The sequence below is a fragment of the Muscardinus avellanarius genome (assembly GCF_963383645.1).
Source record: "Muscardinus avellanarius genome assembly, chromosome: 18".
Taxonomy (NCBI): Eukaryota; Metazoa; Chordata; class Mammalia; order Rodentia; family Gliridae; genus Muscardinus; species Muscardinus avellanarius.
The window spans coordinates 9,164,318-9,191,069 of NC_137804.1; the positions used below are offsets into that span (position 1 = coordinate 9,164,318).

The 26,752-nt window shown below is 48.0% G+C and overlaps 1 protein-coding gene across 2 annotated transcripts in view; it reads right to left on the reverse strand.

The window, feature by feature from the left end:
• Positions 1–15,653, reverse strand: part of CMTM8 (CKLF like MARVEL transmembrane domain containing 8) — a gene marked incomplete at both ends in the record, with an annotated part of 58,811 nt that extends 43,158 nt beyond the window's left edge. For both annotated transcript variants that reach the window (XM_080715892.1, XM_080715891.1), the window contains one exon: positions 15,507–15,653. In XM_080715892.1, coding sequence (XP_080572018.1) covers positions 15,507–15,653 — 147 coding nt within the window. The remainder of the gene's footprint in view (positions 1–15,506) is intronic.
• Positions 15,654–26,752: the final 11,099 nt, after the last annotated feature.

A 26,752-nucleotide genomic window follows, 5' to 3' on the forward strand; every position in this document is an offset into this window, starting at 1 on the left:
ATTGCCCTTGGGTTCAATCCAAGAAAGAAAAGGACAGAAGAGAAAAAAGAGAGAGAGAAAGAAAGAAAGAAGGAAGTAGAAAGAGAGAAAAGAATTGACAGAATAGCCAGGTGTGGCAGTGCACGCCTGTAATTCCAATACTTGGGAGACTAATTCCAATACTTGGGAGACTGAGACAGGAGGATTACAGATTTGAGGCCAGTCTCAGCAAGTAGTGAGATTCTCATCAACCTATTGAGACCTTGTTTCAAAATAAAAAGATAAAATAGGGCTGAGAGTGTAGCTCAGAAGCAGAACACCCCTGGGTTCCATTCTCAGTACCAAAAAATTTTATATATCTATATATATGGTAGGAGTTTAGTGGTAGAATGATGACTCTAAATTCAAACTCCAGTAAAAATAAAACACACACACACACACACACACACACACACACACACACACACACAGCTACATGTATTAACATAGAAAATATTCAGCAATGAGCGAAAACAGCCAGTCATAGAAAAAAAATATTCATGCCATTCTTTAGCCTATGAAATTAAAACTGAGCCCAGGCATCACAATCCTCTGAACATGTTGAACTTTACCAAATACAGAACACATATTTGTAAGGAAAACCAAAACCAGTGCAAAACCCCCACACCCAAACCAGAACCCCAAAACCAAAACCCCCAAACCAAACCAAAACCCCTCTGGGGGAGGGTGTTCCAAGTTATGATAACTTTCTGTTTCTTTCTCTGTGTCTGTGTGTGTCTGTGTGTGTGTGTGTGTCTGTCTGTGTGTGTGTGTGTGTGTGTGTGTGTGTGTGTGTGTGGTGCTGGGGACTGGACCCAGGGGCATTCTTGAGCTACACCTCCAGCCCTTTTAACTTTTTATTTTGAAGCAGGGTCTCACTGAGTTACAGAGAGCCTTGCTAAGTTGCTAAGGCTGACTTTGAACCTGCAGTCCTCCTGTCTCAGCCTCCCCGGTACTGGGATTACAGGCGTGCGCCACCGTGCCCAGCTCTGTTCTATTTCTCAAACTTAGTGCTTGAGGCTCTGGTCTGAACACACCCCAAAAATACACATCCAGGAATCTCAATCCCAGGGCAGCAGCCCTGGGAGGGGCCTGCAGGGCGGTGCGTAGGTCATGGGGGCTCTGCCCGGTGAGCGATTAATGCAGTCGTGAAATGGTCAGCAAGGGGGCTTGAACTTTTTTTTATTTTTATTTTTGCGGTACTGAGGATGGAACCCAGGGGCATTCTACCTCCGAGCTACACCCCGGCGCTAATTTTTATTCTTTATTTTGAAACAGGGTCTCACTGAGTTGCAGAGGGCCTCGCTAAGAACCGCGATCCTCCTGACTCAGCCTCCCAAATGCTGGGATTACAAGCGCGCGCCACCGTGCTCGGCTGTTTCTCAAGGTCCAGGTGGCGGCAGGTCCGCTGCCCACGGAGCCTCCCCACCTCCAAGATGGCGCCTGGACCGCTGTGTCCTCCTGTGGCAGAAGGTACAAGGTCAAAAATGTTCAAATCCAGCCCCAGAGCCACAAAAATAAAATAAAATAAAATACTAAAAAACTGTGAGAAATAAGTCTCTGCTCTTTGCAAACTCTGAGGCGCCTCAGGTAGGCTGTTAGTGCTGCACAGAGCTGGCACATGGTTCCTGGTTCTATTATTCTTTAGAGGGCATATGAGCCTCAGTACACAGATTTCACGTGCACAAGAGTTTTAGTGCCGAGCGTGGTGGTGCACGCTAGTAATCCCAGCCTTTGGGAGGCTGAGACAGGAGGATCGTGAGTTCTCCACTAGCCTCAGCTACTTAGTGAGGCCCGTTTGCAACTCGGTGAGACCCTGTTTCAAAATAAAGAATACAAAATAGGGCAGGGGGTGTAGCCTGGAGGTCGAATGCCCCTAGGTTCCATTCCTAGACACCCCCCCAAAATAAATAGGGTTAGGGGTGTAGCTCGGAGGTAGAATGTCCCTGGGTTTCATCCCCAGAACCACAGAGAGAGAGAGAGAGAGAGAGAGAGAGAGAGAGAGAGAGAGAGAGAGAGGGGAGAGAGGAGAGAGGAGAGAGGAGAGAGGAGAGAGGAGAGAGGAGAGAGGAGAGAGGAGAGAGGAGAGTGCGCACGCTTGAGTTCAAAAAGGATGGAATGTGGGCTCTGGGAGCAGAGGAAGGCCCCCCGAAGGTGCCACCTCTCTTCTCAGTTTGGCAGGTCAGCAACCGAACACGGTGGGGTGACTTCTCTAGTACCTTGAGAGACAAGAAACACTGCGTCAACTCGCATCTGAGCCCCGGTTCCACAGGCGAGGGCGAGGCCAGCCTTAACCAGGACCCAGTTAACTAGCGCTGGCCGTCTTTCATCCCGTCAACTTAAATCACACGGGGCAAGATAAAATCAAACCCAGCATCCGCTTCCCAGGGCAACAGAGACACAAGTTCATGGCTTGACATGCAAATGGAAAGAAATCAACTCAGGATTCATGTCACGGTTAAAAGAACCTTAGATATAATTTCCAACGTATAAGCCAGTAGAATATTCAATACAGCTATTACAGGCCTCCTCTGACATCTCCATCCTCTAAGGAAATTCTGGGCCTGTGAATCCAAAAGCTGGAGCCGCAGAGTACTCAGACTTTCTCCTTCCTAAAGAAAACTAGCACCGAAAGGCAATTAGCTAATAAGTCCACAATGTTTTCTTCCTCTTAATTGCTCGGCTCAGTGACGGGCATCCCAAGTGCTCGCCGTCTCGCGAGCATCTTCTTCAAGGATGCCCCTCCAAGCCTGCCCGAGGTTTAGTTGCCGATCAAGTTTTCCTTTTTCTAAAGAAATCGTTGGTGCTTTTCAGTCCTTGATGGACAGGGATTTTCTTGTTGCAACCGTTAAAGCCTCAATTTAAAGATTTCTGTCTTGCGGGCTTCAAGTCCTTTCTGAAAACAAAGCAGGTTATAAATAAAGAATAAAGATGTCTTTCTCCTCTGAGTTCTTCTCCCTTCAGAAAGTGGCACCTCTTCTAATTAGATTTTGGATACACGAAGGAAAAGGTAGGCCAGCTCGGGAACGAGGTCGGAGCTTTGCAAGTGTTCCAACAGAGACCATTAAACTCAGCCCTCTTGAAAATGGACAGGATTTCTTTGAATAAAACCTGCAGGAAGCCGGGCGTGGTGGCGCACGCTCGTAATCCCAACGCTTGGGAGGCTGAAACAGGAGGATCGCACAGGTTCGAAGCCAGCCTCAGCTACTTAATGAGGCTCTCAGCAACTTAGTGAGACCCTATTTTCAAATAAAGTATAAAATAGGTCTGGGAGTATAGCATAGAGATAGAAAAGCCCCTGGGTTCCACCCCTAGTACCACAAACAAACAAACAAACAAACAAACAAACACAACAAAAAATCCTACAGAAAATTGTTCTATTCTACCTACAAAGGTGTATCTTTTGTTACTGTGGCTAGATGATCTTACTAATCTCCTACAAAGTCTAAATGAATTTATCATGCTAAATGTTAAAATAAGCTGGGCATGGTGGCACATGCTTGCAATTTCAGTATTTGGGAGGCTGAGACAGGAGGATCACAGGTTCACAGCCAGCTTTAACAACTTGGTGAGACCTTGTTTCAAAATAAAAAATAAAACAGGGCTGGGGAGAACTCAGAAGTAGAATGACCCTAGGTCTATCCTCAGTACCCCCCACACAAAAAGTTAAAATAAGGAGGGCTTTGTGGTATTTACTAACTTTTTTTTTTTTTTTTTTTGCGGTACTAGAGATTGAACCCAGGGGCATTCTACCTCTAAGCTACAACCCCAGCCCTATTTTTTTCGTGTGTGTGTGTGTGTGTGTGTGTGTGTGTGTGTGTGGTACCAGGGATGGAACCCAGGGGAATTGTACCTCCTAGCCAGATTTTTTATTCTTTATTTTGAAACAGGGTCTCACCGAGTTGCAAAGGGCCTCACTAAGTAGCTGAGGCTGTCTGTGAACCGCGATCCTCCTGTCTCAGCCTCCCAAATGGTGTGCACCACCATACCCAACTGGACTTTCCTATTTATTTATTTATTTATTTATTTATTTATTTATTTATTGCAGTACTGGGGATATACTCCCAGACCTATCTTTTTATTCTTTTTTATTTATTTTATCTTATTTTTTTGGTGGTACTGGGGTTCCTGGAAGCCCTTCTACCTCCGGGCTATACTCCCAAACCTATTTTTACATTTTTTTATTTGGAAACAGGGTCTCCTAAGCCAGCGCGCGTGGCTGGCTTCGAACCCGCGCGATCCTCCTGTCTCCGCCTCCCAAGCGCGGGGATTACAAGCGTGCGCCACCACGCCCGGCTTCTTTTTTTAATTTTTGAAATGGGGTTTCACTGAGTTACAAAGGGCCTTACTAAAGTAGCCGTTCGCAGACAGCCTCAGCTACTTAGTGAGGCCCTCTGCAACTTAGTGAGACCCTGTTTCAAAATAAAGAATAAGAGCCGGGCGTGGTGGCGCACGCTTGTAATCCCAGCACTTGGGAGGCAGAGACAGGAGGATTGAAAGTCTAGGCCAGTCTTAACAATTTAACAAGACCCTGAGCAAATGAGTGAGACCCAGTTTCAAAATAAAGGACTGGGTTGTGGCTCAGAGATAAAATGCTTCTGGGCATAAAAAAAAAAAAAAAAATCTAGCATGTTAGAGGCCCTGGGCTTGATTTATACTAACACACACACACACACACACACACACACACACACACACACACACAAACAAACAGATAAAATGAGTAACTAACTTTCATGTACATCACAATTAATGAAAGATCTATAAAGCCCAATTCATTTTTATAAACCCTATTGATCAAAAATTGGAAGTACTTATTAAGCCTCATCTGCATAAAGAAAAACTTTAGGAGAATAAAATGACCCAAATAAACAGAGAGATGACTCCTTGGATTAATTAATAAATTCAATGCAACTGAATTTATTAATTCATCATTTATTAACTCATCTAAGCTGTGATGAGACTGAGACTTAAAGAACACCAACTCCAAAAGCCACCTGTGTTAGTGTAAATATATGAGACTAGAAAAACCAATCAACTCGCATGGCTTACCCCAGTGGGTATTAAAAAACGCACGCTAAGACTTGAACGTAAAAGGTCTGGAATTGACTTAGAAATAGAAAAGAGGAGAGTCAAGGAATCGTTATACATACACGGGGCCACAATATAATTAAAAGCAAGACACAGGGAGATCCACTTGGGAAGAAAAATAAAATTCTTACCTCATATACAGAAAAGAGGAACATCTTACAGTTTAAGAAGGTAAATATTCCTAATCCAAAAAAACATTCTGTATTTTCTTCAAATATTTGTAGAGTCTGAGGGATAGAGAAGCTCTGCTTAAGCAAGATAAAGCCCAGAAGGCGAAAGAAAGTTTAGATTTCATACAAGTTAGAAAATTTTTTGATTCAAAAAATGACGTAAGCCGGGCGTGGTGGCGCACGCTTGTAATCCCCGCGCTCGGGAGGCTGAGACAGGAGGATCGCGCGGGTTCGAAGCCAGCCTCGGCTACTTAGTGAGGCTCTCAGCAACTCAGTGAGACCCTGTTTCCAAATAAAATACAAAAACAGGCCTGGGAGTATAGCTCAGAGGTAGAAATAGCTCAGAGGTAGAAAGCTTCTGGGTTCCACCCCTAGTACCACACACACACACACACACACACACACACACACACACACACAAAGATGTAATGATATTACTAAAAGTGACAGATAAGAAAATAAGATGGACATGGTGGTGCACACTTGTAATCCCAGCATTTGGGAGGCTGGGACAGGAGGATCATGGTTCGCAGCCAGCCTCAACTACTTAGTGAGGCCCTTCACAACTTAGTGAGACTATGTTTCAAAATAAAGAATTAATAAAAAAAAAAAAACAGGGCAGGGGGTGTAGCTCGAAGTTTGAATGCCCCCGGGTTCCATCCCCAGACCCACACACACAAAAAAAAGATTGTCAGATTGTCATAAGAAATTAAACATTAAGCTGGGTATGGTGGCCCATGCTTGTAATCCTAGCATTTGGGAGGCTGAGACGGAAGGATTGCGGTTTGAAGGCAGCCTCAGCTTCTACTTAGTGAGACCCTTTGCAACTGAGACCCTTTGCAACTCAATGAGACCCTGTTTCAAAATAAAGAATAAAAAGTAGGGCTGTGGGCCGGGTGTGGTGGCACATGCTTATAAGCCCAGCACTTGGGAGGCTGAGACAGGAGGATCACACAGGTTCGAAGCCAGCCTCAGCTACTTAGTGAGGCTCTCAGCAACTTAGTGATACCCTGTTTCCAAATAAAGTATAAAATAGGTCTGGGAGGATATCCCGGAGGTAGAAAGCCCCTGGGTTCCACCCCCAGTACCACCAAAAAAAAAAAGAGAGAGAGATTGTCATAAGAAATTAATCATTAATAAGGAAAGGTAATATGTTGGGTGTCGGCAGGAGACCATGTCCAGATTGGGTAATCTGAGTAGAGCTTAATAAAGGGGTTATTTGTAAAGCCGGGTGCAGGAAGCCACACAATGGTGCAGCACCTGGAAAGTGTGGAGAGACGGGAGGGAACAGACACTAGAGGCAGAGAAAAGAGCCCAGTAGAGGGGGTCCTGGACAGCCCGCCTTCCACGGAGGCCACAGGCGGCCTGCAGGGGGCCGGCAAGAGAAGTCCCACGCCCGCTGTCTTCCCACCCTAAGGACGAACCAGAGGCGCACCAGAGTGGGGGCCCCGAGAGCCGGGGTGAGCCTCCAGGTGGGGAGGGGAGCTGAGAGAACCCGAAGGTGCCAGCAGGGATGGCACTGCAGGACGCAAAGAGCGTCCTTTACAAGGGACATTTTTTTTCTTTTTTTTTCACTAAAAATACAGATAAACCGGGTGTGTGGCACACGCCTGTAATCACAGTACTTGGGAGGCTATGACAGGAGGATCGCAAGGTTTGAGGCCAGCCTCAGCAAGTTATCAAGGCTCTTAGCAACCTAGAGAGACCCTATTTCAAACAAACAACAACAAAATATATATAAAGGTCTAAGGATGTAGCTTGGCAGTAAAATGCCCCTGGGTTCAATCCCCAGTATCACACACACACACACACACACACACAGATAAACAATAAATCATGACTTCACAGCATTTGGGAGACTGAGACAGGAGGATAGTGGTTCGCGGACAGCCTCAGCTACTTAGGCCCTTCGCAACTCAGTGAGACTCTGTTTCAAAATAAAGAATAAAAACACCGGGCGTGGTGGTGCACGCTTGTAATCCCCACGCTTGGGAGGCAGAGACAGGAGGATCGCGCAGGTTCAAAGCCATCCTCGCTGGTTTAAGATACCCTGTTTCCAAATAAAAATATAAAAATAGGTCTGGGAGTGTAGCCCGGAGGTAGAAGGGTTTCCAGGAATCCGAGTACCACTGAAAAATAAATAAAATAAAATAAAATAAAGAATAAAAAAAAAATAGGGCTGGGGATATAGCTTGGAGGTAGAATGCCCCTGGGTTTCATCCCCAGTACTGCAAAAAAGAAATAATAATAATATTAATAATAATAATAATAATAATAATAATAATAATACGGGCATGGTGGCGCACGCTTGTAATCCCAGCATTTGGAAGGCTGAGTCAGGAGGACCACAGTTCGAGGACAGCCTCAGCTACTACTTAGTGAGGCCCTTTGCAACTCACTGAGACCGTATTTCAAAATAAAGAATAAAAAATTGGGCTGGGGGTATAGCTCAGAGGTAGAATGCCCCTGGGTTCCATCCCCAGTACTGCAAAAAAAAAAAAAAAATGTCATTACTTCAGAAAGTCTGAACTATTTCCTCCGCAGGGTACATGAGGGTCTGCGCCACGTCCTTCGATGATGAATAGATCCACAGCTACCGTAACCGATGAGCGGACTCCGTGACGTTCCACACAACCCACGCACTCGAGGATTTTGGCATTTCTAGTCCCAGGGCGCTACACACCAGTACCAACCCCAGGCGCTACCAGAACCAGAACAACCTCAAAACCCGACCCGCTTCTAGACCAGGGGTGTTACCAGGCCTGAGAAGGACTGTGGTGACAAGAATTCATTTCTTTTTTTCTTTTTCTTTTTTTTTGCAGGTCTGGGGATGGAACCCAGGGGCATTCTACCTCCAAGCTACACCCCCTGCCCAATTTTTTTTTTATTCTTTATTTTGAAACCGGGTCTCACTGAGTTGCAGAGGGCCTCACTAAGTAGCTGAGGCCGTCCGCGAACCGCGATCCTCCAGGTCTCAGCCTCCCGAATGCTGGGATTACAAGCGTGCGCCACCACGCCCGGCTAAGAATTCATTTCTTGATTTCTCTTTTTTCTCTCCTGCATTTTTCCAATTTTTTTCTACAAAGACTAGGGCTTGCTTTTGTCGAATGGAAACGCTGTGTGCTATTTTTTAAAGGAACCCGGGAAGATAGGAGCGTCATTAAGATGCGGGCCCTGGGCAAGCCCTATTTGTCTTTTCCAAACCAAGTTTGCTCATACCAATGAGTAAATACAAGGTGACCTAACCTTATTCCAGGGATGCGATCCTCATTTTAAAGACACCAGGACCGGGAAGGGCACAATTAACTCGGCTTCTCACAAATCACTTTGATTCTGCAAGTACTTATACTAGGTGTGAGATCACAGCAGCTCCCATCACAGGTTAAGTACTGGATCGCTTCGAGCTGCTATAAAACTTGAAAGGAAGGAAACCGCCATGACTTGGTGTCAGGCCCTGTTACGCTGACGCAGCCCTGAGTGTCTGGTAGGTATGGCTGCCGCTGCTCGCCCACAGGAAGGTCAGGCCAGGCAATTTTGACAAGTGATTTGGGAAAACACTCTGGATTTGCGCTCTGATATTTTATTTCCTTGGGTTCAAACAGAAGTCAGGTTCTTAGTAATTCTCTCAGTATTATTTGTGTGTGTGTGTGTGTGTGTGTGTGTGTGTGTGTGTGTGTGTGTGTGGTACTGAGGGGCCTTCTACCTCCAAGCTATACCCCCAGCCCTATTTTTTATTCTTTATTTTGAAACAGGCTCTCTTAGCCGGGGGTGGTGGTGCACACTTATAATCTCATCGTTTGGGAGGCTGAGTCAGGAGGATCATGGTTCACGGACAGCCTCAGCCACTTATTAAGGTCCCCTCTACAACTTACTAAGACTATTTCAAAATTTCAAAATAAAGAATAAAGCTGGGCGTGGTGGCGCATGCTTGTAATCCCCGCGCTTGGGAGGCGAAAACAGGAGGATCGCGCAGGTTCGTAGCCAAGCTTGCCAGTTTAGGAGACCCTGTTTCCAAAAAATACATTTAAAAAAATTGGTCTGGGAGTGTAGCCCGGAGGTAGAAGGGTTTCCAGGAACCCCAGTACCAGCAAAAAAATAAAAAGAAAGAAAGAAAGAATAAAAAAAAGGGGCTCGGGGTGTAGCTCAGAGGTAGAATGCCCCTGAATTCAATCCCCATAACACACACACACACACACACACACACACACACACACACACACATTTCATATCATCCATTATAAGCTGCATCTTGGTCTAATGTTAAAACATAAACAAAAAAAAAATCTTGGAATCAAAACATAGTATATCAGTCTGGTTTAGCGGCCCATGCTTGTAATCCCAGTACTTGGGAGGCTGAGACAGGAGGATCGCAGGTTCGTGACCAGCCTTAGCACCTTCGTGAGGCTCTCAACAACGTTGTGAAATCCTGTTTCAAAATAAAAAATAAAAAATAGGGCTGGGAGCCGGACGTGGTGGCGCACGCTTATAATCCCAGCATTCGGGAGGCTGAGACAGGAGGATGGCAGTTCAGGGACAGCCTCAGCTACTTAGTGAGGCCCTCTGCAACTCAGTGAGACCCTGTTTCAAAGTAAAGAATAAAAAGTAGGGCTGGAGGTATAGCTCAGAGGTAGAATGCTCCTGGATTCAATCCCCAGTTTCACAAAAAAAGCCTTTAAATTTGCATGCTTTGCCAAGGGGGAGGTTACTGGAGATTGAGTCCAGGGACATTCTACCTGCAAGACACACACCCCCAGCACTTATTTATTTATTTATTTATTTATTTAGTTTTCAAACAGGGTTTCACTCCGTTCCTGAGAATCTCACTACATTGCTGAGGCTGGTCTTGAACCTGTGATCCTCCTGACTCAGCCTCCCAGGTACTGGGATCACAGGTGGTTGTCTACCTGCATGCTTCTCGGTCCAGCTATTCTCCTTTAAGGAACCCTTCCTCAAGAACAGCACTGGGCAAGTGTCTAGACGGACGAACAAGGAAAGCCGGTTGCATTGGTTATATTAGCTAAATCTACAAGTGTATTTTTTTGTCTTAAAATAGACTGAGGAAATCGAGGCTAGTACTACTTTATTATAGAAAACCTGTAATAATACAAGAGGCCTGAGACCCTGGGAAATGTTCGGGTAAATGCAAATAGCAGGCTTAAGTCAGTAAGAAGAATCACTAGAAAACATATACATAGAAAAAATATAGAAAAAGAGCTTTAAAAAAAACGATAAATGGAAAGAAAAAAAATTTAAATCTCCTTAAATGTACATGAATTTTCCTCACTCAAGAGAACACCAGGTTCCCATCATAAGGGAAGAAAACACACTCATATGAAGTATCACTGTGATACTTCAGATCTCTGGGGAAAAGAATATTCTACAGTCTTCCAATAGCAGTGGGAGGAAAGAATTGAAATAAACTTAAAAAAAAAAAAAAGAATAGAGGAAACCCATAAGTACTTTTTTCTTTCTTTCTTTTTTCTCTTTGGTACTGGGGGTCGAACCCAGGGCCATTCTCCCTCTGAACTACACCCCCAATCTTTTTTTTTATTCTTTATTTTTGAAATAAGATCTCAGTAAGTTGCAGAGGGTCTTGTTAAGTAGCTGAGGCTGTCCTTGAACCACGATCCTCCCGTCTCAGCCTCCCAAATGCTGGGATTACAAGCGTGCGTAAAGTAAAGCGAGTCAGAGTTGAACGCTGGAGAGGGGGAGGCAGGGCTTCCACCCAGGGGGAGAGGGCAGAGCCCCTCCGGGGTGATGGTGCAGGTGGAAGACGGGCGGGTCCTGCTGACCCTGATAGAATACTGGTGTCTCAGCTTCCTAGCAGGGGATTCAGAAAGCTCAGGTTAGCCCGGCGTGGTGGCGCACGCTTGTAATCCCCGCGCTTGGGAGGCTGAGACAGGAGGATCGCACGGGTTCGAAGCCAGCCTTAGCTACTTAGTGAGGCTCTCAGCAACGTAGTGAGACCCTGTTTCCAAATAAAATATACAAAAGGTCTGGGAGTGTAGCCCGGAGGTAGAAAGCCTGTGGGTTCCACCCCAGTACCACACAAAGAAAGCTCAGGTTAAATGGGTGACTAAATACCTGGGGCAATAAGAAATGGAAAATGAGGATTACTAACTCCAAGGCAAACAGAAAGGCGCCCATGGGTTCCTCCTTGGCCCGGCTGTAGTCATAGTGTCTTAAGTCAACACTGGTCACTGGTTCAACCCAACTCTCCTGATGACTGTCTTGGCTACAGGAAGGAAATAAGTATAGTAACTGGGGAAGGGTCCAAGACAGAGAAGGCTTCAGGGTGGGCAGACCATGGGCAAGGCCTGTGATGGGGAAAACTCCAAGAAACAGCATTAGAGGTATGGTATTCAAGGCCTAAGAGATTCAAAGGGAGGTGTGGGCAACACTCTAGGTGTGCAGACACTGGAGGAAACATCTCTTCTGCCCTTAGGAATATCTATGTGACTATTTGAGACACGGCCATAATTAGCTGTCAAAAAAGAAAGAAAGAAAGAAAGAAAGAAAGAAAGAAAGAAAGAAAGAAAGAAAGAAGCCGGGCGTGGTGGCGCACGTTTGTAATCCCCTTGCTTGGGAGGCAGAGACAGGAGGATCGTGCAGGTTCGAAGCCAGCCGCGCTGGCTTAAGAGACCCTGTTTCCAAATAAAAATGTAAAATAGGTCTGGGAGTGTAGCTTGGAGGTAGAAGGGCTTCCAGGAACCCCAGTACCACCAAAAAAAAAAAAAAAAAAAAAAAAAAAAAAAAAAAAAAAAAAAAGAAAGAAAGAAAGAAAGAAAGAAAGAAAGAAAGAAAAGAAAAAGCCTTACTGGGCATGGTGGCACACACCTGTCATCCTAGTACTTGGGAGGCTGACACAAGAAGATCCCAGGTTTGAGGCCAGCCCCCGCAACTTAGTGAGACTCTTCTGTTTCATAATTTAAAAAAAATAAAATAAAATAAACTGGGTATGGTGGCTCACGCTTGTAATCCCAGCATTTGGGAGGCTGAGACAAGAGGATCACGGTTCTCGGCCAGCCTCAGCTACTCAGTGAGGCCGTGTGCAACTCAGGAGACCTGGTTTCAAAATAAAGAATAAACACCGGGCGTGGTGGCGCACGCTTGTAATCCCAGCATTTGGGAGGCTGAGACAGGAGGTTCGTGGTTCGCAGATGGCTTCAACTACTTAGTGAGGCCCTCTGCAACTCAGTGAGCCCTGTTTCAAAATAAAGAGTAAAAAATAGGGATGGGGTGTAGCTCGGAGATTGAATGCCCCCGGGATCCATGACAAATACCTCAAAAATAATAATAATAATAATAATAATAATAATAAATAAAATAATAAAATAAAATAGGGGTGGCCATGTAGCTCAGAGGTTCTTGGTTTATATCTCCAGTACCACAAAAATAGATAAACAAATACATAAATAAATAAAATAGCTGGGCGTGGTGGCGCACACTTGTCATCCCCGCGCTTGGGAGGCGGAGACAGGAGGATTGCGCAGGTTCGAAGCCAGCCGCGCTGGTTTAAGAGACCCTGTTTCCAAATAAAATGTAAAATAGGTCTGGGAGTATAGCTCGGAGTTAGAAGGGTTCCATCTCCAGTACCACCCCAAAAATAAATAAATAAAATTAAAAAATAAAAGATAAATAAAATAGGGCTGGGAGTATAGCTTAGAGGTAGAATGTTATTGGGTTCAATCCCTAGTACCACCAAAAAGAGAGAGAAGGGGAGAGAGAGACAGAGAGAGAGAGAGAGAGAGGGGGGGGGGGGAAGAGGAGAAAAGCTTACAGATCTCTAAAAGGACATATGCCCACCGTCAACTGGTTTTTTACTGATGGGATGCTGGGCCACACTTCACTGTATATTTTCTGAAGGAGTGAGAGACAGAGCACGTTTAGCAGAAACCAGAAAACAAGAGGTGCCTTACTGCACACCTGGGCAGCAGCCCAGCTCTGCTGTCCCGCAGGAGCGGGAGACGCCGCCAAGTCCTCCACTCACACTGCAAATATTTGCTGAACTCTCTAAGGCCAGGCCCTGCAAGGTGATTGATTCCCAGACTCTTCCTAGGTGCCCTGAAGCGCTCAGGACTAGGAGACCACCAGCAGGGAGTAGAGCTAAGCCAGCACTTCTTCTCAGTTTCCTCCAGGTGGAAGGACCACCTGGGGGGGATGGAGCCAGCAGGTCCGGGGTGGGCTTGAGCCGCTAAAGGGGCAAGTGAGCCCCTGGCTGAAGTCTTCCCAGACCCCCACACCGTACGGTCATTTCAGCACAGTGATCTATTTGCTAACTCTCACGTAGGCTGGATTCCAATTGCACAAATCGTTACTTTAATTTTTATTTAATTTAATTTATTTATTTTTTGGCGGTACTGAGGATGGAACTCAGGGGCATTCTACCTCTGAGCTACACTTCCAGCCTGATTCTTTCTTTCTTTCTTTCTTTCTTTCTTTCTTTCTCTTTCTTCCTTTCTTTCTTTCTTCTTGGTACTGGGGTTCCTGGAAGCCCTTTTACCTCAGGGCTATACTCCCAGACCTATTTTATATTTTTATTAGGAAACAGGGTCTCTTAAGCCAGTGAGGCTGGCTTAGAACCTGCACAATCCTCCTGTCTCTGCCTCCCAAGCGCGGGGATTACAAGCGTGCGCCACCACGCCCAGCTTTATTCTTTATTTTGAAACAGGGTCTGAGTTGCAGAGGGCCTCACTAAGTAGCTGAGGCTGGCCGCAAACCATGATCCTCCTGTCTCAGCCTCCCAAATGCTGGGTTTACACGCATGTGCCACCATGCTTGGCTATTTTCATTGATTTATTTATTTATTTTTGCAGTACTGAGGATGAAACTCAGGGGCATTTTACCTCTGAGCTACACCCCCAGCTCTATTTTTTATTCTTTATTTGGAAACAGGGTCTCGCTGAATCACAAAGGGCCTCACTAAGTAGCTGAGGTTGTCCTTGAACCTCGATCATCCTGTCTCAGCCTCCCAAATGCTGGGATTACAAGCCTGCGGCACCACCGGCTATTTTTGACACTTTTATTGGTACATTATCGTCCTCTGGTCTCACATCATACTGTTGTAGTAGTGATGGAGACAGACATGCACACAGTGGTGAGTGTCCCCACCCCTGCACTTCCCCCTTCCCCCTACATGACGTTGAGATTGGCACTGGAATCACATATGCATACAATGTCCATGGAAAGCTTCTGAGATACAGCAGAAGGGGCACTGGCCCCACCGCTGCAAGGGATGGGTGCTCAGCAGTCAAGAGCACAGGCCAGGGAAAAGGTGCACCAAGGCTTGAATTCCACACCACCATCCACAGATGTGCCTTACTTCTGTGTCGACCTCCCTTCCTTCTTCACATGGACAATAGGCTTAATGGACGCTGGGGGGTTGGGGAGGGTGGAGACTACAAGAACTAATTAGGCTATCTAAAAGATCTGACAAGCCCCTCGTGGCGGCGCAGGCTTATAATCCCAGACTTGGGAGGCTGAGACGGGAGGATTGCGGTTTGCGGACAGCCTCAGCTACTTAGTGAGGCCCTTTGCAACTCAGCGAGACCTGGTTTCAAAATAAAGAATAAAAAATAGGGCTGGGGGTGTAGCTCGGAGGTCGAATGCCCCTGAGTTCCATCCCCACAAAAATAAACGGTGGCCACCACTACCAGTTAACTGAGGTTAACTTCGTCGCTTCTGAGCAAAGAGGTGGCTGGGACTTCTGGGGGAGACCAGTGAGGTCCTCAGCCTCCGCGTGTCCCCCGGGAGAGATGGACGGGCCTCTTCCCGGGAATGTTCGGAGCCAGCACCGGGCCCGCACGGCCCCAGACAGGAGGCCCAGTAGTCCTCCGAGACCTGGAGCCTCCCCGATTTCATTTAGTGAAAGTCTGCCCCATTCACTTAAATTTTCACTACCAGAAAGATAATGGGGGGAGGGTGGGCGCTCATCTCTTTTTTTTTTTTTTTTTTTTTTTTTTAACCGCATCTTGGAGAAACTTGGCTTCCCGGGAAGAGACTGTCCACGTGGAGATCAGGTGAAAGAGGCGCCGAGTTATCTCCGACCCAACACGCAGCTGCAAACTCCACGCCCACCTTGGCGGCCGGCTCCCGGGGCAGGCCACCGTCGGGGGGGGGGGGGCGGCTGGAGCCCCCCACGGCCACCCCGAGCTCGCGATCGCCCCTCCGGCGCCTGGAGGCACCCCGGGGCCCCCCAGCCCTTTGCATGGGCGCCCGCAGACTCACGATTTCCGCCACGATGAGGAGCCCGGGCGCCGTGCGGAGGAACTCCCGGTCGTAGGCGAAGCTGCTGCTGCTGGTGGAGAAGTTCTCGGCGAAGGAGCTGGCGGTGGTGGTGACCGTGTGCGAGCGCTCGCGCGCCGGCTCCTCCATCCTGGCGCCCGGGCCTTCCCGGGGACCCCCAGCGCCCCCCCCCAAGGGCGCAGCGCAGGTCCCCCGCGGACCCCGGGGCCGCGGACTCGCTCCCGGTGCTCCCGGCTGCAGCGCGAGCTGGGGGAGGCGGCGGAGGCCGGGAGGAGGGACGGGGCGTGGAGGGGGCGGGCGGGAGGCGGGCACCCGGTCCGCCCCGCCGCCGCCCTTCACCTGTTGCAGGACGCGCGGGCTCCTGCGCCCGGCCCCCATGCACCGGGGAGGCCGAGGCTGCAGCCGGGACCCTGCCCGGCCCTGGACCCCGGGTGCAGGCCCGGCCCCCCCCCACCCCGCGCCGCCGCCCCCCAAGCCCCAGGATGTTTCCTGCGGGGAACAATTCAAGGAACCTCCTATATCGCTGGGCTTGGAGATCTGGGCACTCTGCGAGGCTCCAGCTGGGACCCGCTGGTCAGCCTGGGCTGGAGGGGGCCGGGGAAAGGGTCACGGTCCCCGATGAATCGTGCGACTGGGCCAGAGCCCGTGGTGGGAAAAGTTTTTTAAAATGCTTGAAAGGACAGCCAAGCGGGATGGCGCACGCCTGTAATTCTTACTACTTGGGAGGCTGGAACAGGAGGATCGCAGGTTCAAAGAAAGCCTTAGCGACTTAGGCCCTCCGCAACTGATTGAGACCCCGTTTCCAAATTAAAAATAAAATAGGGAACCGGGCGTGGTGGCGCACGCTTGTAATCCCAGCATTCGGGAGGCTGAGACAGGAGGATGTGGATTCGTGGGCAGCCTCAGCTACTTAGTGAGGTCCTTTGCAACTCAGTGAGACCCTGTTTCAAAATAAAGAATAGCGGGCGTGGTGGTGTACGCTTGTAATCCCAGCATTTGGGAGGCTGAGACAGGAGGATCAAGGTTCTCGGCCAGCCTCAGCTACTTAGTGAGGCCCTTTGCAACTCAGTGAGACCCTGCTTCAAAATAAAGAATAAAAAATAGGCCTGGAGGTGTAGCTTGGAGGTAGAATGCCCCTGGGTCCCATCACCAGTACCGCAAAAATAAAATAAGTAGTAAAATAGGGCTGCGGATATAGCCAGGAGGTAGAAGGTCCCTGCGTTCCACCTCTAGTAATACACACACACACACACACACACACACACACACACACACACACACACACACAGTTTGAATGACATGTCTATGTTGTATATTGCAATGTAACCAATGTTCCAGACATTAGTAGTTTAAGCCACTGAGTTTTATTTTTTTATTTTTTGGTGGTACAGGGGGTAGAACCCAGAGGCTTTCTATTCCGGGCTGTACTCCCAGACCCATTTTATATTTTATTTGGAAACAGGGTCTCACTAAGTTGCTGAGGCTGGCTTCGAACCTGCGCGATCCTCCTGTCTCCGCCTCCCAAACGTGGGGATGACAAGCGTGCGCCACCACGCCCGGCATATTTTTATTTTGAAACCGTGTCTCATTAAATGCGGAGGGCCTCATTAAGTAGCTGAGGCTGGCTACGAACCTGCAATCCTCCCGTTTCAGTCTCCCCAGTGCTGGGATGACAAATGAGCACCACCTTGCCGGCCTAATTCTTCTTCAATTCACTAAGTGAGATAAAAGAAAGGCAGTAAGAAGCCTTATAGCAGTTTAAGCTCGGTTTTTCTATGGATGACATCTTCTGCAAACAAGAAATCTTTGGGTTTCAGCTTGGAGGGTTTCAGGATTGCAGAGAAGTGACCACACCACACAGGGTGGCTGGAATTGGCCTGTGACTTTGGAACTGCTGCTTAAATTTAGGAGCTTGTTGCCCGGCGCCATGGCGCACCCCTGTGATCCCAGCATCCGGGAGGCTGAGACAGGAAAATTGAGGGTCTAGGCCAGCCTCAGCTACTTAGTGAGGCCCTTTGCAACTTAGTGAGACCTTGTTTCAAAATAAGGACTGGGGTTGGAGCTTGGAGGTAGAATGCCCCTGGGGTCCATCCCCAGTATTAAGGAAAAAACCATAATAATAAGGTAACAGCATCGTATCAATGTTGTTTCATGATTCTGGCTGTTGTACTCTAGTCAAATAGGATATTGACATTTAAGGAACCGGAGTGAAAGTTTACGGGGAGTCTTTGGACTGTTTTTGCAAGTCTAATATTGTTTCAAAAATGAAAGTTAAGGACATATAAATAATTACTTGTGATTGCTTAAAAGAAGAGCTCGCTAATCTCAGCTGCGGTGCGTGGTCTCCGAGCACATTGGATTCTCTGGTTTATCCGCCCACAGCTTCCTGCCTCCCCCATCTCATGATTAATATTTGGCTTCCAGGGAAGCCAGGACATTGGCTAAGAATAAGAGTGTTCTTCCCGCTGTAGCCCCCAAAGTCGACCTCCATCTCAACACCGGCAGAGGGGTGCCCCCAAATCCACCGGCCAATCGGCTTTTGGGTTTGTGGTTTTGTTTGGGTTCCAAGAGGTTCTATCGATTTGACCAGAGGTCTTAAGTTCCAAAGACTTCAGGGCTAAGCAGATAAGATAATGGGGAAACCTGGCCAGATTGGCTTCAGAGTGGCCTTTTGAATTGTGTTCTGAACCAAACAGTGTCCGGCTTAACGATTAACTTTCTAGAACATTCTTTACAGAAAAGACTATATTCACTTTTTTTTTTTTTTACTTCTTGGGGCTCACTACCTTTTTTCTGCTTTTGTGGAAGACACAGGGATAAGAAATACTTCACTTAGCTCTTCCCACAAGAAAAGCAACATCTGGGAACGTAACACTTTGACCCCAACATTCAGTCTCTGTTGGGGTAGTACTAGGGAGCTCCAGTGGGGTCTGTGGTGATCAGAGCACAAGGCCCTGAGGAGACTATCTTGCTTTCTGCTCTACCTGATTATGCCATGTAAGAATTTGAACTTGGTGTTGCCAGAAATCCCAATTTTAAGTTGGCAACCGATTTCTTATTTTATTTTATTATTTCTTTTATTTTTTGTGGTACTGGGGATGGAATCCAGGGCCATTCTACCTCCGAGCTACACCCCCAGCCCTATTTTTTATTCTTTATTTTGAAACAGGGTCTCACTGAGTTGCAAAGGGCCTCACTAAGTAGCTGAGGCTGTCTGCGAATCACGATCCTCCTGTTTCAGCCTCCCGAACGCTGGGATTACAAGTGTGAGCCACCATGCCCAGCTTCCTAGCTCTTTATAAGGACTTAAAACAACTGGGTGTGGTGATGCACACCTGTAATTGTAGTATTCAGGAGGCTAAAACAGGAGGATTGCAGGTTTGAGGCCAGCCTCAGCAGCTTAGTGAGACTCTAATTAACTTTGAGAAACCCTGTTTCAAAATAAAAAATAGGCCAGGTGAGGTGGAGCACGCTTGCAATCCCAGCATTCGGGAGGCTGAGACAGGAGGATCAGGGTCTGAGGACAGCCTCAGCTACTTAGTGAGCCCTTTGCAACTCTGTGAGACCCTGTTTTAAAATAAAGATAAAAAATAGGACCGGTACCCGAGCATGGTGGCACACGTTTGTAACCCCAGCATTAAGGAGGCTGAGACAGGAGGATCGTGGTTTGCAGACAGCCTCAGCTACTAAGTGAGGAACTCTGCAACCTAGTGAGACCCTGTTTCAAAATAAAGAAAAAAAAAATAGGGCAGGGGGTGTAGCTCGAAGGTCAAATGCCCCTGGGTTCCATCCCCAGATCCCCCCCGCACTCACACAAAAAAATAGGTCTGGAAGTGTAGCTGAGATGTAGAATGCCACTGGGTTCCATCTCCAGTACTAAAAATAAGTAAGTAAGTAAATAAATAAATAAATAATAAAAGAGTCGGAGATATGGCTTGGAGGTAGAATGCCCCTGGACTCAATTCTCAGTAACAATAATACTACTAGTAGTAGTAGTAATAATTAATAATAATAATAATAATGATGATGATGATGGTGGCAGTAAAAGGACTCGGAAGGTGAATTTAAAGTTTCTGCAGCCAAGGCCTTTCTCTCTTTAGCATTCATTAGGCGCCCACAAGCGAATTCCTCCGCTCAAGTGGCCGGATGAGCAAGGGCCTGCCCTTCACAGCTGACTCCACCCAAAGGAGCGCCCGGATGCTTCCCGAGAGGGATCAGAAACACGGAGATGAAAACACTGTAATTACGCCCCGCCGCTCCCACCTGAAGGGATTCTCCCACAGCCCCAGTGAGGCCCACAATTACATGGGGCACCTGCTGTCCAAGGCCTTTCGCTTCAGAAGCGCCTAGGAGCCAACAAATATTTAAATGTTTGTTTATAGACAGTTAACTATTTGGGGAGTGATGACGGGTGTTGAGGAATTTATTTTTTTTTTTTTTCGCGCGGTGGCGCACGCTTGCAGTCCCACCATTTGCGAAGCTGAGACAGGAGGACCGCGCGGGTTCGAAGCCAGCCTCAGCTACTTACTGAGGCTCTCAGCAACTCAGTGAGACCCTGTTTCCAAATAAAATATAAAGAAAAAAAATAGGTCTGGTAATATAGCCTGGAGGTAGAAAGCCTCTGGGTTCTATCCCCAGTACCACCAAAAAAAAAAAAAAAATAGGGCTGGGGGTGTAGCTCAGAGGTAGAATGCCCCTGCATTCTATCCCCAGGACCACGATCCTCCTGTCTCAGCTTCCACCACACCTGGCTCCCGGCTCTATATTTAAATGTTTATTTTGAGACAGTTTCTCAGTAGGCTGATGAGTCTCACTGCTTGCTGAGGCTGTCCACGAACCTGTGATCCTCCTGTCTCAGCCTCTCAAGTATGGGGATTACAGGCGTGCGCCACCACACCCGGCTTCTTTTATTTTTTAGTTTGAAACAAGGTCTCCCTAAGTTGCAGAGGGCCTTGCTACATTACTGAGGCTAGCCTCTAACCTGCTATCCTTCTATCTCAGCCTCCTGAGTACTGGAATTTCAGGCATGTACCACCCTGCCGGGCTTTGTTTATGCATTCTTAGAGTTGCCGGCAAATAAGAGGTAAAATGTATTATAGGATCCTTATAGAAACTCCCCCATTTGTTCACGATCCCAAGAGTCGCTCCCTCCGTTGTTATGTTTTATCCCCAGGTTCATGGCTGTGCTGTCGGGAGGCAGCTGGTGCCGGGGCCGCGTGCGCTTGCTCTGGGAGCCGGGAGAGGCCCAGAGGCTCAAGGCCCTGCAGCAAGCGCTTCACTGCACGCGCTGAAGCAGCCGCAGCAGCCGCCGCCTAATTACTGGATGACAGGCTGCACTCAGCCGCCCCTCTCCTGACCGGTGTGGCTTAACCAGAAAAGCCAGTTGGGCACACTAGAGTGGGGGCTGATGGAGAGGGAGCCGGGGAGCCCCTGAGTGGGGGATGCTTTTCCAGTGGGGGATCCTGGTACCTCGTCTACGAGTGCCTTAAGATGCATCACAGGCAAGCCAGGTGTATGATGCACTCCTGTAATCCCAGTGCTTAGGAGGCTGAGACAGGAGGGTGGCAGGTTCAAGGCCACCCTCAGCATGTTAGTAAGGCCCTGTTTCATCAAATAGGGTTGGGGGTGTAGCTCAGAGGCAGAATACCCTTTGTTTTGTTTAGCGGTACTGGCGCTGGAACCCAGGGGCATTCTACCTCCGAGCTACACCCCCAGCCCTACTTTTTATTCTTTATTTTGAAACAGGGTCTCACTGAGTTGCAAAGGGCCTCACTAAGTAGCCGAGGCTGTCCGTGAACCCGGATCCTCCTGTTTCAGCCCCCAAATGTTGGGATTATAAGCGTGCGCCACCACGCCTGATTTACCCTTGGGTTTAATACCCAGTGTCACACGCACACACACACACACACACACACACAAACACACACAGGCGTATCACGGGTAGAATCATGGTACTGCTGGAGACCGCAGGCCTCACCGCAGGCCTCACCGTGACTACCTAGCCTGTAGCCGCAGTACCTGGCAGATGACAAACGTTCAGAAGACCTGGGGAGAGAACGGGGTAAGAGAAAATGGTAGAGTTGGGTGTGACAGCGCACGCCCGCGTTCTCAGCACTTGGGAGGCTGAGACAGGAAGATTGCGGGGTTCACAGCCAGCCTCAGCAACTTAGTGAGACTCTGTTTCCAAATAAAAAAATAAAATTGGGCTGGGGGTGTAACTCGGAGGCAGAATGCCCCTGAATTTGATCCCTAGTACCATGAAAGGAAAGAAGAAAGAAAGAATGAAAGAAAGGAAAGAAGAAAGAAAGAAAGGAAGGAAGGAGCCAGGCGTGGTGGCACATGCTTGTAATCCCAGCTTTTGGGAGCCTGAGACAGGAGGATCGTGGTTCAAGGACAGCCTCAGCTACTACTTGCAAAGTAAAATGCAAGTCCATATACAATGTAAAACACGAGGGAAGTCCAGCGCGCGGGCGTGGTATCAGTTTTAATGGTACGGTTCTTCCGGGGATGGGGCTGGGCAGTTCTGGGGACCCGCGCGCGCCCATCCAAGGTTAGAAGGGCAGGACCCTTCTTTTAAGGTATGCATCTGGGGGGGTGGGGTTTGCTTGTGGGAACAGGCGATTCCCGGGAGATACTTCTTGGGAGGCAGACTCTTTCTGCCTCTGGGTTCGCCGCCCCCCCATCCCCCCACCCCCGCCTATCGCAGAGGGGACCTTAGTGAGGCCCTTTCCAACTCACTGATACCCTGTTTCAGAATAAAGAATAAGCCGGGCGTGGTGGCGCACACTTGTAATCCCCGCGCTTGGGAGGCTGAGACAGGAGGATCGCACAGGTTCGAAGCCAGCCTCAGCTACTTAGTGAGGCTCTCAGCAACTTAGTGAGACCCTGTTTCCAAATAAAGTATAAAATAGGTCGGGAGTGTAGCCCAGAGGTAGAAAAGCCCCTGGGTTCCGCCCCCAGTACCACAAACAAACAAACAAACAAACAAAAATATAAAGAATACAACTTAGGGCAAGGGGTATGGCTTGGGGGTAGAATGTCCCTGGGTTCCATCCCCAGTAACACAAAAAATAAATAAATAAAAAAGAAAGAATCCGGGTGTGGTGGCACACACCTGTAATCCAGCACTTGTAATCGGGCAGGTTCAAGGCCAGCCTCAGCAGCTAAGAGAGACTTGCAGCAACCTAGTGAGACCCTGTTGCAACACAAAATAAATAGGTAAATAAAAGATGGGCGGGACCACGCACACGCATAAAAAGACAGAGCTGAACTCAGTGCCTCCTGGTAAAGACACTTCTCAGACTCCCTCACCGCTAGGTGTGGCCTCGTGCTAAACAAATAAAAATAATAATAGCCTACCTTCTCGTGTATGTGCCAGGCAATTACCCAAAGTGCTCTAGATAAACAAGCCCATTTGATTTTCATAATAACTTCATGAAGCAGAGGGAAGCAGGGACGCGCCACCATCGCGTGCGGCCCGGCCGCACAGGACGCGGTAGAGCTGGGTGTCCGCTCGCTCGCTTCCAGGCTGGGCCCTCAGCCCTGGGGCGATGGGCCCGCGTCGCTCCTCCTGCCCTTTCTGCAAGCTGGAGATCGCCATCTTAAACCGCAGGGCGGGAGGCGCAGAGAGGAAAGGTCCCAGGTGCCCAAAGCCCCAGACATCCAGGCTTGGAGGCCTCACTCAGCGCGTTGCCTGAGGAAGACAGACTTCGTCTGATGTCAGCCATCGTTATCTGAGGAAGGAGGATGAGGCACTGCTAACAAAGACCGGATCCCACAAATCTACCTTGCCCGTGTGTGTGTGTGTGTGCGCGCGTGCACATGCGCGTGTGTGTTCCCAGGGATTGGACCCAGATACATTCTACCTCCAAGCTACATCCCAGCCCTTTTTATTATTTTTTTATTTGCTTATTATTGCAGTAGGGATTGAACCCAGAGGCATTCTACCCTAAGCTAACCCCCCAGCCTGATTTTATTTCTTATTGGAAACAGAGTCTCACTAAGTTGTGGAGGGCCTCGCTAAGTTATCAAGGCTTTTTGTGTGTGTGGTGGTGCTGGGAATGGAACCCGGGGGCATTCTACCTCCGAGCTACCACCCCAGCCCTATTTTGTATTCGTTATTTTGAAACCGGGTCTCACTGAGTTGCAGAGGGCCTCACTAAGTAGCTGAGGCCGTCTGCAAACCGCGATCCTCCTGTCTCAGCCTCTCAAATGCTGGGATTACAAGTGTGTGCCACCACGCCAGGCTCAAGGCTGACTTTGAACCTGCAATCTTCCTGTCTTAGCCTCCCAAGTAATGGGATTCCAAGTGTGTGCCACCACGCCCAGCTTCCTTTTTATTTTTTATTTTTTTATTTACAAACAGAGTCTCTCTAGGTTGCTGGAGTTCTCACTACGTCGCTGAGGCTGGCCTTGAGTCTGCAATCCTCCTGTCTCAGCCTCCCAAGTACTAAGCGCGCGCTTGTAATCCCCGTGCTTGGGAGGCAGAGACAGGAGGATCACACAGGTTCCAAGCCAGCCTCACTGGCTTAAGAGACCCTGTTTCAAAAAAAAAATTATATATATATATATATATATATATATATATATATATATATATATATATGCCTGGGAGTGTAGCCCAGAGGTAGAAGGGTTTCTAGGAACCGCAGTACCACAAAAAAAAAAAAAAAAAAAAAGATTACAGGTGTGTGCCACCACACTGGACTTCAAACCTATCTTAAATAAAGAGTGGGGCTACGGAGGGATTTGAGCATATCTCGCCTACCCAGGGTCTCCACACCTTAATTCTCAGCAAAGTTCTGCAGAGTGAGGACTGCCGGCCAGCTCTGGCAAGGAGGGAGCGGGGCCCAGTAGAGATACGTAATTTGCCCGAGCAGGCATTGCTTGCCGGGCAGATGGGCTGGATTGGATTTCAACACATCTTTCTTTCAAAGTTCCTTGCTGGTCTCTACTGAACAGCAACCAACGCCTCTTGCAAAACGTGACTTGCTCGCTAGAGGCTTTTCCACGACGTCTGGATCCTGATTCATAACCCTTCATTACTGACTCTTCAGAGCCCTCTGGTCACGGCGGTAACTCAGCTCCAGTTTATAGATGAGGGAACATTCTCAGCAAGCAATTCAACACCCAGCGTCAACAGAGGGCCCCACATAGAAGCTGCAGCCGCAGACACAAGGCTGAGGATTCCTCTACAGATCCCTCTCGGTCTAGGACACTAGGCCAAGCTTGATACCTCTCGCTAATTCCCAGGGACGGGGCTCAGGGGTGCGGTTGAAGCCACTGCCCGCCCGCATCGCATCAGCAGGGGCCAGTTTGGACGGCCTCCTTATTTTGTTTTTAGCGACATTTTTATTGTTGTCAATTTTATTGTTTATTGGCAACAATAAAATTCACATCAATTTGGAGTACAGGGTGTCAGGCGGATGCGTGTATGTAGTTCGTGGCGCTCCTCCCCCACACGCCTTTCATATTGGTATTGGTAGTTTTGCATACCTTCATGGCATTATTTCTACAATTACACTCTGTGTGTGTGTTTGTGTGTGTGTGGTACTGGGGGTGGAACCCAGGGGCTTTCTACCTCCAGGCTATACTCCCAGACCTCCTATTTTATACTTTATTTGGAAACAGGGTCTCACTAAGTTGCTGAGAGCCTCACTAAGTAGCTGAGGCTGGCTTTGAACCTGCAATCCTCCCATCTCAGCCTCCCAAGCGCTGGGATTACAAGCATTCAACACTATGCCCGACTTATTTTATTATTTTATTTAAACAAATTTTTTTTTTTTGCGGGCCTGGGGGTGGAACCTAGGGGCATTTGACCTCCGAGCTATACCCCCTGCCCTATTTTTTTCTTTTTATTTTGAAACCGGGCCTCACTGAGTTGTGGAGGGCCTCACTGTATAGCTGGGGCTGTCTGCAAACCCCGATCCTCCGGTCTCAGCCTCCCGAATGCTGGGATTACAAGCGTGTGCCACCATGCCTGGCTTTTTTATTTATTTATTTATTTTATTATTATCATTTTGAAACAGGGTCTCATTAAATTGCAGAGGGTTTCACTAAGTTGCTGAGGCTGGCTTTGAATCTGTGATCCTCCTTTCTCAGCCTCCCAAATATTGGGGTTACAGGCATGCAGTACCGTACCTGGCTCCTACTGTGTGTCTTCACAGGGAAAGGGGGGCCCTTTTGGAAATAATAAATAAATATTAGATTAAATAAGGTGTGTAACAAATGAGGGTGTAGCTCAAAGGTAGAAGGCCCCCTGGGATCAATTCCCTGTAATACACACACACACACACACACACACACACACACACACACACAGATAGATAGATAGATAGATAGGGCGGGCTAGGGGTACCCTTCAGAGATAGACTGCCCTGGGTTTGATCCTCAGTGTCACATTTTAGCAAGCTCTCGAGGTAATTCACACTCACATCAGAAGTTGAGAAGCCTCGCTTATAAGTGAGAAGCCCTTGTATAGAAGACCCTCCTTCTCAACCTTACTTGTACATCGGAGTCAGCCAGGAGTCTTTCAATATACTAAAGCCAGCCGGGCGTGGTGGTGCACGCTTGTAATCCCCGCGCTTGGGAGGCGGAGACAGGAGGATCGCGCTGGTTCGGAGTCAGCCACGCTGGCTTAAGAGACCCTGTTTCCAAATAAAAAATAGGTCTGGGAGTGTAGCCCGTGGGAGCGTATCCCGGAGGTAGAAGGGCTTCCAGGAACCCCAGTACCACCAAAAAAAAAAAAAAAATTATGTATATATGTATATATATATATATATATATATATATATATATATATATATATATATTAAAGCCAGCCCCACCTCCAGGAACTCTGACTTGGTCTGAAATGTAGTCTGGGGATGGGGCTTTTCAGAAGTCCCTAGCTTACCTGAAATAGGCAAAAAAAATTTTTTTGAGAAGCCCCAACTTAAGGGACTTTCTTTCTCACCCTGGCTCCTCCCAGCCCTCCATTGCCCCGCCAAACAAAACAAAACAACCCAGGAGAGCCTCTAGCCCCTCTGTATTAGGCTAGTGAATTCCAAAGAGGCAATTACACCACAGTGCAATTAGGCTTAAGAAAAGTAAATAGCTCTGGGCAAAAATACAGCCCTCGCTGTTCCCCTGAAATCTGCAGGAATGGCCGGGTCCTGCTTATTTCTCGACCTGGTCTCTCTAGTATCACACCCTTAGGTGTCTGCCTGCTTTTCTCTCCCTCCCAAGCT